General features: G+C 33.7%; 2 protein-coding genes across 6 annotated transcripts; one reads left to right on the forward strand and one right to left on the reverse strand.

The window, feature by feature from the left end:
* Positions 1-733: 733 nt before the first annotated feature.
* Positions 734-1,177, reverse strand: LOC127264804 (cell division cycle 20.2, cofactor of APC complex-like). The gene has a single exon (XM_051294349.1). It carries the CDS (start codon positions 1,175-1,177, stop codon positions 734-736), a length of 444 nt encoding a protein of 147 aa, XP_051150306.1.
* A 13,590-nt stretch (positions 1,178-14,767) lies between these two features.
* On the forward strand, positions 14,768-17,907 carry LOC127265057 (myosin-binding protein 7-like). Of its 5 annotated transcripts, XM_051294726.1 has the most exons (6): positions 14,768-15,242; positions 15,369-16,758; positions 17,205-17,254; positions 17,349-17,440; positions 17,626-17,686; positions 17,787-17,903. In XM_051294726.1, exons 2-5 carry the CDS (start codon positions 15,382-15,384, stop codon positions 17,658-17,660), a joined length of 1,554 nt encoding a protein of 517 aa, XP_051150683.1. In that variant the 5' UTR covers positions 14,768-15,242; positions 15,369-15,381; the 3' UTR covers positions 17,661-17,686; positions 17,787-17,903. The 5 variants fall into 5 exon arrangements, with proteins under 5 accessions (XP_051150683.1, XP_051150681.1, XP_051150682.1 ...); XM_051294724.1 differs by lacking the exon at positions 17,626-17,686 and having other exon boundaries at positions 14,769-15,242; positions 17,349-17,459; positions 17,787-17,904; XM_051294725.1 differs by lacking the exon at positions 17,626-17,686 and having other exon boundaries at positions 14,769-15,242; positions 17,349-17,422; positions 17,787-17,901.
* Positions 17,908-17,945: the final 38 nt, after the last annotated feature.

A 17,945-nucleotide genomic window follows, 5' to 3' on the forward strand; every position in this document is an offset into this window, starting at 1 on the left:
CTAGTAAATACGTATTTGGGATTTGGTTAAATCACGACCAAAATAGGTGGAGATTGTTGAGAATTTTGGCCATTCGAGGCCTAACCCGACAAGTCCCTCGATAAATAATTAGTTGGCCCACTCCGTAGCCCGACCCACTGGATCGGCCCAACTCTTTAATCCTAACCCAATTCAAAGCCAAAACCATTTAGCACAATTAGTTTGTTGAGTTTGTTAATTGGTTAGTTTATTACGAGGGTTTAAATAGAAATTAGTTTGGGGGTTTTGAGTGTAACCGTGTAGTGTGAAAAGTGAGATTGAGAGGATTAGAGATAGGAGGGAGAGACCGAGATAGGAGAAGGAAATGAACTGAGAGAAGGATTCCGGTGAGTTTCCGGCGAGTTTCGGGACCTTTTTGATGGCCGATTCCGGTGGGCGTCGAGGTTTAGAGTGACGTGCTGACCTCCACCTTGAGGCGTGGTTACCTCAAGCCACTTCGCACCATTTTTCTAGCTTGTTCCCATTGTTGCTTCTCCTCCCCTCAGCAACTCTACATCGATTAAAGCTCTTATCGACTTCGCCAATATTCAACCCGCTACAAATGCAGAGCTAAATCCGGGACCTTTATCAGTTCATGAAGGTTTGTTTCCTCAATGAATAGTATGAACAACTTCAACTTTCATCCTCATTTCTTGTTCTTGTGTTTGGGCTAAGTCTTCCCTGATATATAGGCCAAGATTCTGTTCTTATCATTTCATCTAAGTGGTGTTGTTTTGAGAGACAAGAGTCCTTCCAAATATGAAGTCTTGGAATCAGCTTGGGATGCTGGACCAAACACTTCCCAGAAACGTATTGTCTCATCTTCTCCGGCCGAGACTGCAGTTAGGCCATCAGGGCTCTGTGTTAGATGGAGGATTCTTGAAATATGAGTGACCGATTCGCCTATTGCGGACATAGAAGGGTACTTCCACAGGCACAATTGATTCTTATGCTCCGCGCCGTAGCCATGGCCACTTAGTATCTCTTTATGATGTATGTTCCAGAGCAGCCCGCAAACCTGCGCCCTGGTATCGATGTTGTTGATGCAAGCTCCATTCTGCGTGTTCCATGTCCTGATGGATCCGTCATGCAAGCCTCCCCCGGTGGCCAGCACGTTGTAGTCCTCCGACGAACAGACAGAGAAGGCGACGATCGGCATCAGTTCCGACCAGCGACTCCTACAGATCACCTTCTCCGGAAGCAACGGACAGCTCCGGCGATTCCTCCGGCCATCCTCCTTAGTTGTCCAGCCAGCATCTCCGGCAAGGCTTCTTCACCGGCGACGCACGGTGACAACGGCGACCGACTTCAGCGACTTGCTTTCACTTCAGCGTCCGATCCGGCAGTCTGCTCCGGCGCCTGGCAGCACGCCTCCGTCGAACAACGGAGAACTCCAGTCGTCTTCTCCGATATCCTTCCGACAGCTTCGAAACCTCCGATCGAGTTCCTCCTTCCATCGATCTTTCACCGGAGGTTAAGTAAGCAATTTGATATGAAATACCTAGAAGATGCAAAAGTAATTCTTGGTATGAATATACTTAGGAATAGACAATATAACATGCTGTTTTTAAATCAGTCTTCATACATTAAAAAATTTTTGAATAAATTTGGCATGACTGATGCTAAACCCTCCGTTGTCCAGCTCGCTTCTAATTTTATTTTATCTAAAGATCAATGCCCAAAATTAAAAATGATGTGAAATACATGCTGAATGTTCCTTCTAATTTCTATTATGTACTTGATGGTGTGCATTAAGCCTGATTTAGCGTATTCTATTAGTTGTTTGAGTAGATACATGGCTAATCTGGTTGTGGAACATTGGAATGCTTTTAAAGTGTGTGTTTAAATACTTAGTTGATACTATTGATGTTGGTTTAGTATTTGGTAAACACATTAGTGAGTTAAAACTAAATGGCTATGTGGATTTCAATTATGCGAATGATAGAGATTCTAGGATGTCAACTACGTCGTATATCTTTACTTTGTATGGTTCTTGTGTTAGTTGGAAATCCCAACTACAACATATAGTTGCTCTTTCTACGACAGAATCGGAATATGTGGCCATAACTGAAGCATTAAAGGAAGGTATGTGGTTAAAAGGTTTATTAAATGAAATAGGCTACTTGAAAAATGAAGTAACAGTTTTTTCAGATAGTCAATCCGGAATTCAGCTTTGTAAAAACCCAGTCTTTCATGATCGAACGAAACATATAGATGTTAGGTTTCATTTCATTCGTAATATAGTGTCTAAGGGTTTTTTAAAACTAGAAAAAATACCTTCTAAATATAATCCTGCGGACATGGGAACTAAAGTTTTATCAATAACAAAATTCAATTTGTGTCAGAAAACAGTTTATATAGATATTTTTTATTAGGAGAATCTTTGAAACTTGAAGGCTTGTATTTTTTGATTTTAAATATATTGTTTTCAGCATGATATATTTAATCATGTAGCTGTTTGTGTGACTGTTTTTGTTTAGTTTTGCAGCTGATTTGTTTTTTATGGCTGTTTTGTTAAATCTTGAGAACATTAACCGTAATAATAAGTCCGCAGGTTAAAAGATTGAAATCGTTGGAGCTCGGACAGGGATGACACCCTTAAAGCACTTTCTCCAATGCCCAAAAAGGTGGAAATTTGTGATGTTTTGTGCATATTACACTTCGACCCGACCCAGCCTATCGAAACCCGGATCCTGTGCCCGCGGTTCGACCCGATTGAGTGATGAATTGGATGATGGGTTCGTTTGGCCTGAACCGCCCTGGACCGCCCCGAACCGGTTTGGAGTCTTCATATAAATGATTGTTTCCCCGGTTCGGTTGATAGCGTGATTCATTCTCTCATCCTTCACCTCCCGATACTCTCTGAAGCCCTAATTTCCCGATGCATCGCGATCGATCTGTGCTTGGTCTTTCCGGCGAGATTGGCCATCGAAGCTTGAGATTCGTCCCCCGTGGTTGTGATTCAGCCTGTTTTAAGGCTGTTCTTCGGTTTGATTTCTCGATTCTGTCTTTATGAGTTGTTCGCGGTGTTATTTGGTTGTCCGCGATGATTTAGGCTTAGGATCTTGAGTTTTCTTTCGATTGGGGTTAGATTCGCGCTGATTGTGCGTTTCCGTGGATGTCGATAGGGTTTGGGTTGAGGTTGTGTGTATATGTTGCTATTCGGTTGGAACTTTGGGTAAATTGAGTCCGAACTCCTTCGATTTTGAAAGTATATAAAAGATTCGATGTTTCTTGTTTCGTATGTGTTCGATTAATTGTAAACTACAAGTATTAGGTCATTTATTACATCTACAATATTAAAAAAAAAAAATCAAATCATTTAAAATTTTGAAAATTAACTAAATTTTTTGAAAAACTATTCAAATATATATTAATTGAATATGATATACGTGATAGATAAAAGTTAACAATAAATTTACATATTAAATACAAATCAATCATTCGTCCCCCATATATGATTCATGTTCTTTTTTTGTGACATTTTCTATTTTTAGTAAATTTATCAATCTTAAATACACTTGACAAATATATAATTAAAATATGTTTAAAATAATATTGTAATGTAATTATATACTCCCTCCGTCCCACCACAATTGACACTATTTTCATTTTTGTTTGTCCCGTAACAATTGACACCTTTCTATTTTTGGTAAAAACTATTATATCAAAACATATTTAACAAATATAAATCAACTTAATTAACGACATAACATACAACATCAACATCATAAATGACGTAGATCCACTTAAAACCCCTTTATTTCTACCTCTCTCTCCTAAAAAAAAATAAATATTTTTATCTATATTTAAAGCTACACATCTTTTATCAAATTGATTTATGTTAATTATAAATAAAATTTTTTTTTTTTATTTACTTATATTAAATAAAATTTTATTCTCTACAAAATAATATCCATATTGCATATATTTTTTAATTGCTATATAATTTTTAAATATTTAAACATATATTTTAATTTTTTTAATCATATATATTAACTTTATTTTTAAAATATAAATATTATTAATTATACAAAAAAATAATATAAATAATATCATAACTAATTATTATTAAGTAATTAAACATTTTTACTTTAAATACGGTGTCCTTAATCAAAAGGTTCAATTCATATGGGACGGAGGGAGTATTTGATAAATTTTGCATATATGATTTATTTATAATTTATAAAATAAATATATAATAAAATTATTTTTATACTATATAAATAAAAGTAAATAAAATATTGTAGATGGAATCGTATATAATATAAATCGTAACATTTAAGTAAAAGTTATTTTATAAACTATGGAAAAAAAAATATATAAGTCCAAAAAAAAAAGAAAAAAATAGTTATAATTGTGAAAGTGTTTTCAAAATATGTGAATATTTTTCACACCAATCTACGGTCATAACTTGAAACATCGGAGATGGAGCATCTGATCTTACAAACGTTGGAGGCACATGAATGATGAATGTGAACGCTCGGTCAAATAATTTTTTGGCATTATTTTCCATTTATATAAATATAAATAGATAAGAAATATATATATATATATTTACTTATTAGAAAAAAAAAAGTAATTCAAAATTTTTAATTAATACATATGCATTATTTTCCTAAAAAATACTAAAATTATCTAAAAAAATATATATATAAATATATCTAAATTTTCTCCAAACTATCTAAAAAAGATATAAAGATACTAACAACCTTATACTTCATATCATATATATATATTTATATACAGACACAATTATGTGCAAGATAAATTATTAAAAAAAAATTATAATTATTTATTTATAAAAAAATACTCACCTTATTTGATGATTGACACTATAATTAATACAGATCAAATGAAATAATTATAAAATATAATCTATAAAATTAATGATTTTTTTTTTAACTTAGAAAAAAAAAATCAAAACTGTGAATTTTCAATCATTCTCTATTTTGATCTTTTTCTTAAATAAAAATAAATATAAAAATAAAATATATTGAGAAATATGCAAAAAGAAATAAAAATATAAATTTCAACAAAATAATAAAAAAAAAAACTTAGGACGGATCTCAAATACATAATATATATAGGCTGTGTTCGATTTGTGGAGTTTTAGTTATTTACACTGTACATTTACTGTTCCGAAAATTGAATTGAAATTCTACCCAAACCCTACCCTAGTCTCGTACCCCACCCCTAATCCCTAGCTGCAAAGTTGTCAGTATCAAAAGTCATGAATAATGATTACACAGTTGGATGTTCTTCAAATAAAGAAGCATTTCATTTGGAAAATAAAATGTATATATTAAAGAAAAACAAAATATAAAAAAAAATCAAAAATAGAAATTTTACAAAGCGGGAGGCTAAAAAATTTAAATAAAAATATTCAACATGAGAAATCCCCGCCAATGTGATAAAGAAATGGTCTTTTTCCACATAATAATATTTATTTTAATTCATATTATATCAAATCAAATATTACTTTTAATTATTACTCATATTTTTTAATAATATTTAAATATTATTTAATTCAAACTATCACATTAATATATTCTTTTAATAAAATAATAACTTCTTACAACATAATTATTACAAAATTCAAATCCTCAAACAACCACAACTTAAAAATTCTTACTTTAAAATCCTAAAAAATTCAAATCCAAAATCAAAACCTTCGAATAAACACACCCATAGATTATTTAAAAAACAAAACCTAATTCAATCTACAGCTGTTGTCGTCTCCATCGTTCCGTTTCCTTAGTCATTCACACAACACCTTCATCCTCTCTTTTCTCTTTTCTTTTTCTTCTTTATTTTTTCTTTTATCTACAATATCCCCTTCCATCATCTTTCTTCTTCCTCTTCTTTCTCCCTTCTTGTTCTTCTTCCCTTATTTTATTTTACTGCACCCCCTACAATATTCTTTGGTCGCCAGAAAAATATCTACATTCCTCCCAGCCGTGTCGCCTGCACTCCTTTGCTTCAGTCCCAACGCGCAGTGATTTTGGGATGGAGGGGGCGACTGTGGTGAAGTAGATGGAAGGTGAAGAAGAGAACGAGAAAGGAAGCAAATAATGGGTGAGAGAAAGGTGTAAAGTCAACACCTACAAGCTAATGTGGCAGTTCTGTCTCCCTAAGGGTGACCTCGCCCCAAAACCATCATCTACAGTAGAAGCACAATATGTTTGGGAAGAATCACGCCAAAGAATTAAAAATTGGTATCGATCAGCTTTCCCTCTCTTATTCTTATCTAGTAACGTAGCATTACTGTGGGAAAAAATAAATTATGTTGTTTCTCTCAAAATATTTTTTCTTCTTTTATAGAAAATAATTTTTTAAATCATATATTTTTTTTAATATTTTATTTTTTGTAATATAAAGGAAATTCTCTACAAATACAAAATGATATATATATTAATATAATTTTTTCTTTCTAATCTAATTTTTAATTTTAACTATATAGATATAAATAACTTAAAATAGATTAAAAAATAAAAATAAAAATTGAATGAGTAGTAGCCCAATTCAGTCACTAGACAAATATAAATTCTCAACTCACTTCGACCAAAAAGTATATTGGGCCCAAAGAGCAGGGTTTGGTGTAACCTCACACCAAACATTAAAATAACAATTCTGCAGAAGTAGTTGAATAAGAATAAACAAAGACAGTACAACAGATATGTAGCTAGCCGTACAACTCTTTCATATATATAGGTATTTTTATATCTCAAAAACTAATATATGACCGTGAGTGAAGGGGGTTTTGTGTATGTGTGGGTGTTTTATATGTAAATTTGTCATTTTCTTTGCCAACAAGTTTTTTTTACTTTTTCTTATTTTCTTGGTGCAAACCAATAATTTTTTTATTTATTTACTGGAAGAAAATATATCAATATATATTATTTTGTAAATTATAAAATTTTTTAAATAATCAAATACTATAAATTTTAAAAAAAAATTAAAAAAAAAAAAAAGATAGCAAAGCATCTAAGGGCATCCACAACGGGAGACGCTTGTTGAGAAGCGCCTCCCACGTCATCATTTATTAAATAAAAAAAAAATTAAAATACCAATTAACATAAGGAACGGTACATTGCTGAGTGTACCGTTTCTTTGTGGGCCATGGTCCACTTTTTTATTCAATAAATATTAAAAATAATATTTATAATATATACTTTTTTATTTATATTTATAATAATTTGTTTTATTAAAATATTAGATTTAGATTTTATTATATGAGTTTTATTTAATATTTATTTTTTTATTAAAATAATATTGTTAATAACTATAATTTTTAATATAATATTTTTATATTTTATGTAACTTTTTAATGCATATTTTTGTAAAATATTTAATTAAATATCTATTAATTCAATTATAACATTTGTTTAATTAAAATTACATGCAATACAAATAATAAATAAAAATACATAAAAATATTCATAAATTTAAAATTAAATTTACATGACTTAATTAAATTATACACACTACAAATATTAATTGAAAATACATAAAAATATTCATAAATTTAAATGCAAACCTACACGACTTAATTAAAATTACAGACAATACATATAATAATTAAAAATACATGAAATAAATACCAATAAATTTAAATGCAAACTTACGGAAAAAATATTATTATAAGAATAAAATATAATGAAAAAATATAAGTTTATTTTATAAATAGATAAAATATTTAATGAGGTGGAAAAAGTAAAGATTTTAAAGGGTTCTTTGATGTGAATGTAAAATATAGTTGGAGTTCTTCGTGACGTGGCGGAGAGAGAAACTGACGTGGCACAGGAGAGAGAATGGGAAGAAACCCTGGATGGGTTTCTGTGTTGTGGATGGCCTAAGATCGTCAGTATCAGGGGTTTATCTGCAGCAGCATAGAAACCCCACGTCAGCATTAAGAAAAACAAAAAAATAGTGAAATGGCACGATAAGCGGGGCTCGGCACAACCGCGGTGTTGTTCTATATTTTTGCCATGTGTCTAAATTTAATTGGGACACATGGCAAAGAAATTATCTTTTTTTTTATTATTTTTATATTTTATATTTTAATTATATATATATTAATGATTTTATATTTTATAAAATTTTATTTTTTATAAAATAATATTGATATTGATATATTTTTTCAATAAAATTTTAATTAAATATAATTAATAATAATAATTGTTGGATTTTTTGTTCTTTGGATCCACCCCAATTATATATACTACACACCAAAATATCTAAGCAGCTCATTCGAATATGGGCCTAACTTGTGATCCACGATCTACACCCGATACCCTGACCTGTGAACCTCTTACTTACTCTTACCTGTGACCCGCGCCCGTGACTCCGTCGGGATCCGCGTCCTTTGGCGAAGCGTGATCTGGGCCGTTGATTGTGAATCTTAATCATGGCCGTCTATTGCTTTTGCCTTGAGTATATATACAGAGAGAGAACTTGTTTCTCATTATCACTCTCTCACTCTTTCGTTCTATTACTCCCACTCTCTAGCCTCTCTTTCTCAACCTCACTGTTCGTCTTCTCCGGTGATTTTCACAGCAGTTCACGGCGGTGCCGTTCCTCCTGTAATATTGTGGAGTTCCTGTGGCACATTTTTCCGTATGTGTAGTTGTTCGTAGCCGAAAGGGGCTCGTTCGACACTGTAGGCCTTCAGGTGCCTTTTTGTTCATGTGTGGGGTTATTTTTCGTGTGTATCACGGTCGTGGTTAGTTCGTTTGTGTAGTCGCTAAATTAGGTGTATATTGTGTCGATTTTGATTTTTCCGAGTTGGTTGGGGCTGAGCCTAACCGAATCTAGTTCAATATTTGTGTTTTTACTTGATTTCGTTAATAAAATACTTAGATCCGTGTATATTTTTATAACAATAATAATAATAAATATATGTTATAATTTATAAATTAAATTATTAAATAAATAAATATTAATAAATATGTATATTAGATAAAATTATTATGATATAAAATATTTTAAAAATAGATAATTTAATAATACGAAGGAATGAGAAATTAAAATTTGTGTAAATAAGTGTCTTTGATGTGGGTATAAAATAAAATGAGTTTTCCGATGATGTGGCAAAGAGAATAAGGTGCAAAAGAGGAAAGAGAGGGGAGAAACCATATTGAATTTCATTAATACGGATACTGTAAAGGTTATTGTGAACGTAAAACAAAAAATAAAAAATAAAATTGAGATTTGAAATGAGTGGGAAGAATTTTGTCATGTCTTCTAAATTGCCTTAGAAAAAATTGAGATAAATGAATGAATTTTTTATTAAACCCAATGGCCTAGAATGACCGACAAGAGGATATGCCAATTAAATTGAAAGGTAAACAAATAAAATAGATGTTAATGCTATCCGTGATTAAAAAAAAAAAAAAAATTGATAATACAAAAAAAATAAAAAAAATTAGAGGTGTATTCAATCCAGACTCCATAGAATTTTGTTGAATTTTAAAAGATTTTTAAAATATGGAGGTATACAATATAGATATTCAAAAGTTTTTTAAAATCACGAGTATTCAACCATTCATAAACTTTTAAAGTATATGAATTTTAATGGAAAATTGTGAAAATTTTGTATAGTATAAAATCTCTCATGATTAATAGAAATTTTGATGGATTGTTAAAATTATTATTGTTATTGTTGTTGTTGTAGTATAAGTTTGATAATATTTATTTATATTATTATAATTTCTAATAAAAATAATAATTTAAAACTAAACTATATTAGTGAACTATTATCAATTTTTTTTAATTATATATTTTTATATTATAAATGTAAGTCTAAAAATATTATTATCATAATAAATATGTATTACTCTCGTTCTTTCTTTTTAATTATTGAATATAATTGTTATGTACAAATAATAATAATAATAAAAATAAGGATAGTAGGATTTTAAAGGAAGTTAGACACGAAGTCGGGTGGAAAAGGAGAAAAAATTTGCGCTCAGGTCGGTTGGTCAGGTCGGTTGGTCCGCTCGGTTGGTTCGCAGATCGGAAGGTCCGCAGGTCGGAGAGTCTGCGAGTCGGACGGTCTACAGGTCGGACGGTCCGCAGGTCGGAAGGTCCGCAGGTCGGAGAGTCTGCGAGTCGGACGGTCCGCAGGTCGGAAGGTCCGCAGGTCGGATAGTCAGCGAGTCGGACGGTCTACAGGTCGGACGGTCCACAGGTTGGAAGGTCCGCAGGTCGGATAGTCAGCAGGTCGGATCAATAAGTCGGATGGTTTGCAGTCGGTTGGTTCGCAATCGGTTGGTCCGCCATCGGTTGAGTCGGTCACTACGGAATTTGGACCAAGCGAAGTTCTGTTAATTAGTCGCTTAATTGAGTGAACAGTAGTTCAGTCGCTTGATGGGGCGACCAAGGAGTCGTTTGGTCTAGCGACGAATTGGTCTAGCGACCAATTGGTCTCTGGAATGGTTGGTCGGACCAGTTGAGTTTTGGAACTGGTGGAAGCGTTTGGTGAGACGGTTAAAGACACGTGTCAATAAAGGAGGATTTAGTGGGCGGTTGCTGTAACCGACCAGGCGACGATTCTGAAACGTCTTTTCAGGGAATATTTAAGGATTTAGATTTTTTTTCTTCAATTATCTTCAATCGACATCAAATTCAAGAGAATTGCTTTTGGGGATCATCACTTTACTTTTCCAGTCTGTATACACCATATAATTGCCGCATTTTTTTTACATTAACATGATGCAGAGTAAACCCCAATATGAGGATGTAGCTGAAAATGCTAAATAGGGAAAGAGGCCAATCAACATTTGTCATCGGTGTGGCTTTGAAGGCCATTGGGCCAATATTTGCAGAATAACCAAACATCTATCTGATCTTTATCAAGCCTCACTGTAGAAAAAAGGGAAGAAGGTCGAGACTAATCACGTTGATAACGGTGACGACCCCGATGAGGATCTTCTAGATTACGTCACAATGCATCTTGATATAGCGGATTTTGTCGTAGATCCAAAAAACCCCTAATGACAGACATATTATGTCATTTTATATTTTGTTACTTTATATTTTGTAATCTTCAAATTATCGTTTATACCTTTTTGTATTGCATTTTGTAATATTTATGTTTGCTTTTATTAATACTACATTTATTTATATTTGAAGGTTAAATAGATGTCAATCAAAATGATGCAAATATGTGTTTCATTGATAGTATAATGACACATACTATATTGAAACATAAAAAATATTTCTCCGATTTGAAAAGTGAAAAGATGAATGTCAATACAATAAGTGGCAGTGCGAAATTAATTGAAGGCTTTAGAGAAGCCATTATATTTATCCCCGCGGAGATGAAAATTGTGATACAATATGCACTATTGGCCACTAAAGCTCGAAGAAATTTACTGAGCTTTCATGACATTCAGAAAAAATGGTTATCACATTAAAATTATGAGTGATACCGATGGTGAATTTTATTGATCACCAATATCATTGATAAAAAAAAATGCATCATTGAGAGATTACCCTCACTTTCTACTGGTTTATATCATGCCAGATTAGGTGTTGTTGAAACACATCTCACGGTAGATCAAAAGACTACCGATTTTCAAATATGGCACGATCCCCTTGGGCATCCTGGTAGTATAATAATGAGGCGATAATTGAAAATTCGCATTGGTCATTCACTAAAAGGTCAAAAAGTTTGAAACTCAAATGAGTTAACACGTGTTGCCTGCAGTCATGGAAAATTGATAATCAGGCTATCGCCAACTCAAGTAGGTATTGAGTCACCTACATTTTTGGAAAGAATACGTGGAGATATATGTGGACTAATAGACCCACCTTGTGGGCCATTCAAATATTTTATGGGTGCTTATTGATGCATCTACCAGATGGTCACATGTCTGTTTATTATCTACTCGTAATATGACATTTGCGAGAGTGTTTGCCCAAATTATTAAATTACGGGCACAATTCTCCGATAATCCAATTAAGACTACGTCTGGATAATGATGGTGAATATTCATCGAATGCATTTGACGATTATTGCATGTCAATTGAAATTAATGTAGAGCACCCAGTTGCTCATGTTCATACACAAAATGACATGACTAATCATTTATTAAAAGATTGCAATTGATTTATAGATCATTACTGATGAGGTCTATGTTGCCTATTTCAGCTTGGGGGCATGCAATCTTACATGCAGGAACAATTATAAGAATGAGGCCGACAAGCTATCATAGCTATTCCCCTATGCAATTAATATTTGGTCACGAACAAAATACATCTCATTTACGTATTTTTGGGTGTGCTGTTTATGTTCCTATTCCACCCCCAAACATACAAAAATGGATCATGAACGTAGATTGGACATTTATGTCAGATGAATTGCCATCAATTATAAAATATCTTGAACCTATGATGGGTGATTTATTCACTGTAAAATTTGCAAATTATCATTTTGACGAATCATTTTTTCTGACATTAGGGGGAGACAAAGATGAACCGAAAAGGGATATTAATTGAAAAATTCCATTGAATATTTGTGATCATCGCACAAAGTAGTGTGAACTAGAAGTTCAACGCATTATACATTTTCAAAATATTGCAAATAAGTTACCAGATGCTTTCAATGACTCGAGCAAAGTCACTCAATCATATATTCAAGCTGCTAATGCTCAGGCTAAAATAATTGTCCCTGATAAACAACTTGCAAGTACTAATGAATCAGCGACACGCTTAAAATGTGGTAGACCACTCAGTTCCAAAGACAAACATCCTCGAAAAAAAAGGAGAATGAATGATTATAATCATGAAAATATCAGAAATGACATTGATAAATCTCAATCTAATGAAGAAGTCAACCCTGAAATGATTGCTCAAGAAGAGCACGATCTTGATAAATATGATGAGATTATCGAAAACTCAATCAACTATGTTACTTCAATAAAATATTGGAACCGTAAAAAGACAATTATTAATAATGCCTTCACATACAACTTAGCACTTGATATAATGGAAGAAAATGAGGATCCAGAGCCAAAATCGGTTCATGAATGTTGGTAAAGAAATGACTAGCCAAAATAAAAATATGCGATTCAATAAGAGCTTAACTCATTAAACAAAAGAGAGGTCTTCGGACCAATTGTTCAAATACAAGATGATATAAAACCAGTTAGATACAAATGAGTGTTTGTACGAAAAAAAATAAGCTTAATGAAATTGTGAGATATAAAACCCGTCTTGTAGCTCAGAGATTCTCACAAAGACCCGAAGTAGATTTTGATGAAATATACCTGCAGTTGTTGATGGAATAATACCTTGTGAGCTAAGCAGTGGGAGAAAAGCTCGACATGCGTCTTTTAGACGTAGGTAATGTATATATTATGACTCATTGGATACTGATATTTATATGAAAGTTCCTGAGGTATTCAATATGTTTGAAGAATACAAATTAAACCTAAGGAAATCATATTCCATCAAATTAAAAAAGTCATTGTATGAACTTAAACAATCAGGGCGAATGTGGTATAACCGTCTCACTGAATGTTTAATAAAATATTATACTAATGATCTAATATGCCCATGCGTCTTTATAAAGAAAAATTGATTAAATTTTGTCATTGTTGCAATATATGTTGATGATCTTAATTTAATTAGAATTTCATAAGAGATCCAAATTGCAGTTGAATATCTAAATAAAGAATTTGAGATCAAGGATTTTGGATAGATAAAAATATTGTATAGGATTACAAGTGGATCATGTTAATAATGAGATATTTATTCATCAATCCATATATACCCAAAAGATATTAAAACAATTTTATATGCATTTTGTATATATTAAAGACAGATCAGACAAATCACATATCTCCGAAATTCTTTTACATTCACGATCTTCAGAAGAGTAATAAAATTAATGTACAAAAAATCCGATCGTCTTAAAATTTTGCATATTTATTTACGAAGGCGCTACCGATTGCAACATTCAACAAATTGGTATAAGAAATTGGAATTCATCGACTGAAATATATCTAATAAAGTTCAAAATATGGGGAGCGCATTAATACAGAAATGTTGTACTTTTTTTCATTCATTAGAATTTTTTTCCACTGAATCTTTTTTTTTAAATAAAATTTTAACGAATCACATTCCTTATATAAAAGCATCCAACTAAAAATATTGTACACTACATAATATATATTTATATATATATATGGTGTAACTAATATATGAATGCTGCGTGGTCTTTATTGTATCTTTTATGTGCTTATAAATAGGCATATCTTCATTCAATTAATGCAAGAAACAATCAATTTACTCAGATCTCTCATCCTCCCATCGGCTCTCTCTCTCTCTTATACTTTCTCACACAATTATATATATATATATCTATACTTACCTATATATATTATATTTATTATATAACTCCTTTTTTTAATTAAAAATAATTTTAAAATTTATATGTACATTAAAAAATTATAAAAATTGAAAATTTTTAAAATATAATAATAATAATTATACTGTTCAAGATCAATGATGGGAAGTGCTGTTAAGCTAACATATTCATTGCTGATTGCTGATTGCTGATTGCTGAGGAGTAAGAATTAGAGAAAGTGTGAATTCCAATCCACGTCAGTAGTCGGAAAACCGCCTTGCCTTGCACCTACCTACCTACCTACCTACCGACCTACCTAATTATGGTAAATCAAAGGAGGGGCCGACGTGGTGTGGTGCGGTGCGGTGCGGTGGTGTTGACGCTTAATTCCACATTCATGCCAATCCAGCAACAATCTAATAGCAATAGCAAATTAGCAATACCAATTCCCAAATGTATCCTTACAATTTTTATTACTTATTCCTTTCAGAACATACAACAAGATACATATACATACATACTTACTTACGCCGAGAGAGAGAGAGAGAGAGAGAGAGAGAGAGAGAGAGAGAGAGGCATTCGTCCGTAGTTCCATGGGTTGTGTTGGGTCAGGTACACGTTCCCACGATGATTCCATTCCTTCTCGTCTCGTCGCGTCGCGTCGTCATCCGCCCTATGATTCGGAGTTAGGAACCGAATATTAATGCGGACTGCAGGATCGGGATTACCCCATGCACACAGCACATACATACATACGCCAGCCGTCAAATATACGAGGACGATTCTTCTGAGTAAGGTTTCCATCTTTGTTTGCCGTCTGCTGTATCGGGGCGGGGCGGGGCTGGTCTGGTCTGGCCCTAATTTGGAGGTGCGATTTTCGAATTTAATTTTGTTTCCTTGATCGAGTAACCAACCTAATTAGGGATCAATATCTTGAATTACCACTGCAACTGCAAGTATTGGGGCTTCTAATCGACGTTTGATTCTGATTTAGTTAGTGCGAATTAATGGAGACTGAGTATCGTCCTCCTCCGTTGTTGAACATTGGGAAATGCTGCCGCTGCAAAAACTGCCTCTCCTCCACGATGAAGAAATCATTTTCGGCAATGTGCCTTAGCAGCTCGGCCGTCCGTGTCGCAGTAGTCGAGGAAGAGAAGCAGTGCAGCATCCCTGCAGCAGCAACAGGGTTAGCTGCGCAACAAAAGGCTCATATCGACATATTAAACGAATGTGCAGAACTGCGCGAAACCATCAGCAGGCAGCAGCATATCATTGAGAATCTGATTTCTGAGTTGGAGAAGGAGAGGAACGCCGCGTCTTCAGCTGCCAACGAAGCAATGTCTATGATTCTGCGACTGCAGAGGGATAAGGCAGAGATTCAAATGGAGGCTCGGCAGTTCAGGACGTATACAGAAGAGAAGTTGGCGCATGATCAGCAAGAGATTATTGAATTGCTGGATTTGTTGAATCAGAAGGAGGAAGAGATTGAACTACTTTCCAGTACTACTGGTGGAGGAGGAGGAGGAGGACGGCCATATTATAATAATAATAATGCTAATAAACACAGGATGATCATCAGCCATGGGATTATGGAGGATGAGGAAGAAGATGGGCAATTTCGTGAGATTTTCCCTTCTAAAGAATATGATGATCAGGAAGGTTATAATAATTGTTATTATTCTCCTGAAAATCATCATATCGACAAATATGATTATAATTATTCACGGCAGTCATCTGGGAATGAATTAATCAGTGATTTGGAGTTTCGGATTAGTCTGCTGGAGAAGAGCCCACCCTGCAGCAGGAGCAGGAGCAGGATTATCCAGCCAAATTCACCAGCTCGACGGTCAACGGGTAAAGAAATGTGGCCAGATTTTACCATGGACTCTCCAAAACTCAGTTTGAGGAAGATGAGAAGGGGGAAGGTGGATGATGCTACTACTATTACTACTGCTATATCAACAGATGAAGCTGATGACTTGATGATAGATCGGGTGTGCACGGTTGATTCTGCTGTTTATACAGTTAATGGTCTCATGGATCCAACAGCAGCAGCAGCAGCAGCTGTTATGGGCAATGATGATTATTGTATAGGAGCTGGAGCTGGAGCTGCAGCAACAGCTCCTAGAGATATTGAGATCCAGAAGCTGTATGCGAGGGTTCATGCTCTGGAGGCCGATAGAGAAATAATGAGGCAATCCATTGCTTCTATGGGGAGCAATAAAGCTCAAATGGTGTTGTTGAAGGAGATAGCTCAGAACTGGTGCAGAGAAATGTCTCCGGCACCGCCAAGACAGCAGCAGATGACCAATGTGCATGTGCCCAAGCAGCCATACCCACTCCACCCCAACAATAAGTTCTCCTTCATATCATCAATCTTAGCGGTAAATTCAATTCTATTTTTCTGTTGCACCTCTGTTTTTTCTAAACTAAATTATTTTCGTTTATCACCATCATCATGTCAGGCAGCATTGCTAAATTATTAGTTGGAAGATGATGATTTAGGTTAACTGATATATAGCTATTTGGGCAAGCCGCCCTCCCTCTTGCACTGGATATATATATATATATATATTTGTGTGACGAAACCAATAATCTTTTGAAATTACTGAGCGAAAGAAATTAGTTTCATCGAATTAAACCTAGTCCAGTCCTAGTGATGAAGATAGATTCCATACCATATGATATTGATATGATCATGTTTGTAAATTCTCCTACATATTCATGCTATGCTATGTGTATATATCTATATATATACACATAGTTGTTATTGTTTAATTACATACATACATAGCAATTGTGTGATTCTTCATTATATTCCTGCATGCAGTGGATCGTTTCCATCGTTTTTTTCTGGAAAAGGAAACCGGGCAGATGCAAGTAAGTGTCCATTCCGATATGGTATCAAATATTTGTGATTGAAATTGAAATGGAGTGGTAATAATAGTAACATAGTTATATTGAGTTGTTTTAGGTACCAGCCATTTGGGACATGGGGAAGCAGCGTGGGGTTGCTACTGCTTCTGGAGCGGTGTCCTCCTGCCACGAGTAGGCCACAGACGACATGTATATTCAGGACAAACATGTGATGTGACAGAATCAATGTTTTTTGTTAACTGACTAGCTAGCTAGTTTTCAGATCGTTTCCCTCTTTTTTGTTTTTTCTTTATTCTTTTTTTTTTTCATTTTCATTTTCCTCAATCAAGAATCAATTCGTCTGTGTTTTTTTTTTTTTTTTTTTTTTTTCTAAGATTTGGGGTGGGTTGTTGACATTCTTGGGCAGTGATTAGCTAAGCTAGCATTTGTTTTGTGGTAAGAGTCTCATGTGAGAGTTGGCAGGCACTACACTTCATTACAGTGATCATTTCAATGATTGATAGAGTTGTTTTTTATTTTTTATTTTGGAATTCAGGATGCCGTCTGCTTTGTTTTACTTCCCAAGAGGTAGGAGAGGAGAGCAGTAAAGGAATACCTAATACAAGCAAGACGGACTAGGTGGCATCGAGGTTTTGAACCCGGTCATAAGCCCACCCTCATGCCACTATCCGCTTCACTTTCTTCGGGGACCTAA

This window comes from Andrographis paniculata, unplaced genomic scaffold (genome assembly GCF_009805555.1).
Source record: "Andrographis paniculata isolate CXL003 unplaced genomic scaffold, ASM980555v1 Contig71END, whole genome shotgun sequence".
Taxonomy (NCBI): domain Eukaryota; kingdom Viridiplantae; phylum Streptophyta; class Magnoliopsida; order Lamiales; family Acanthaceae; genus Andrographis; species Andrographis paniculata.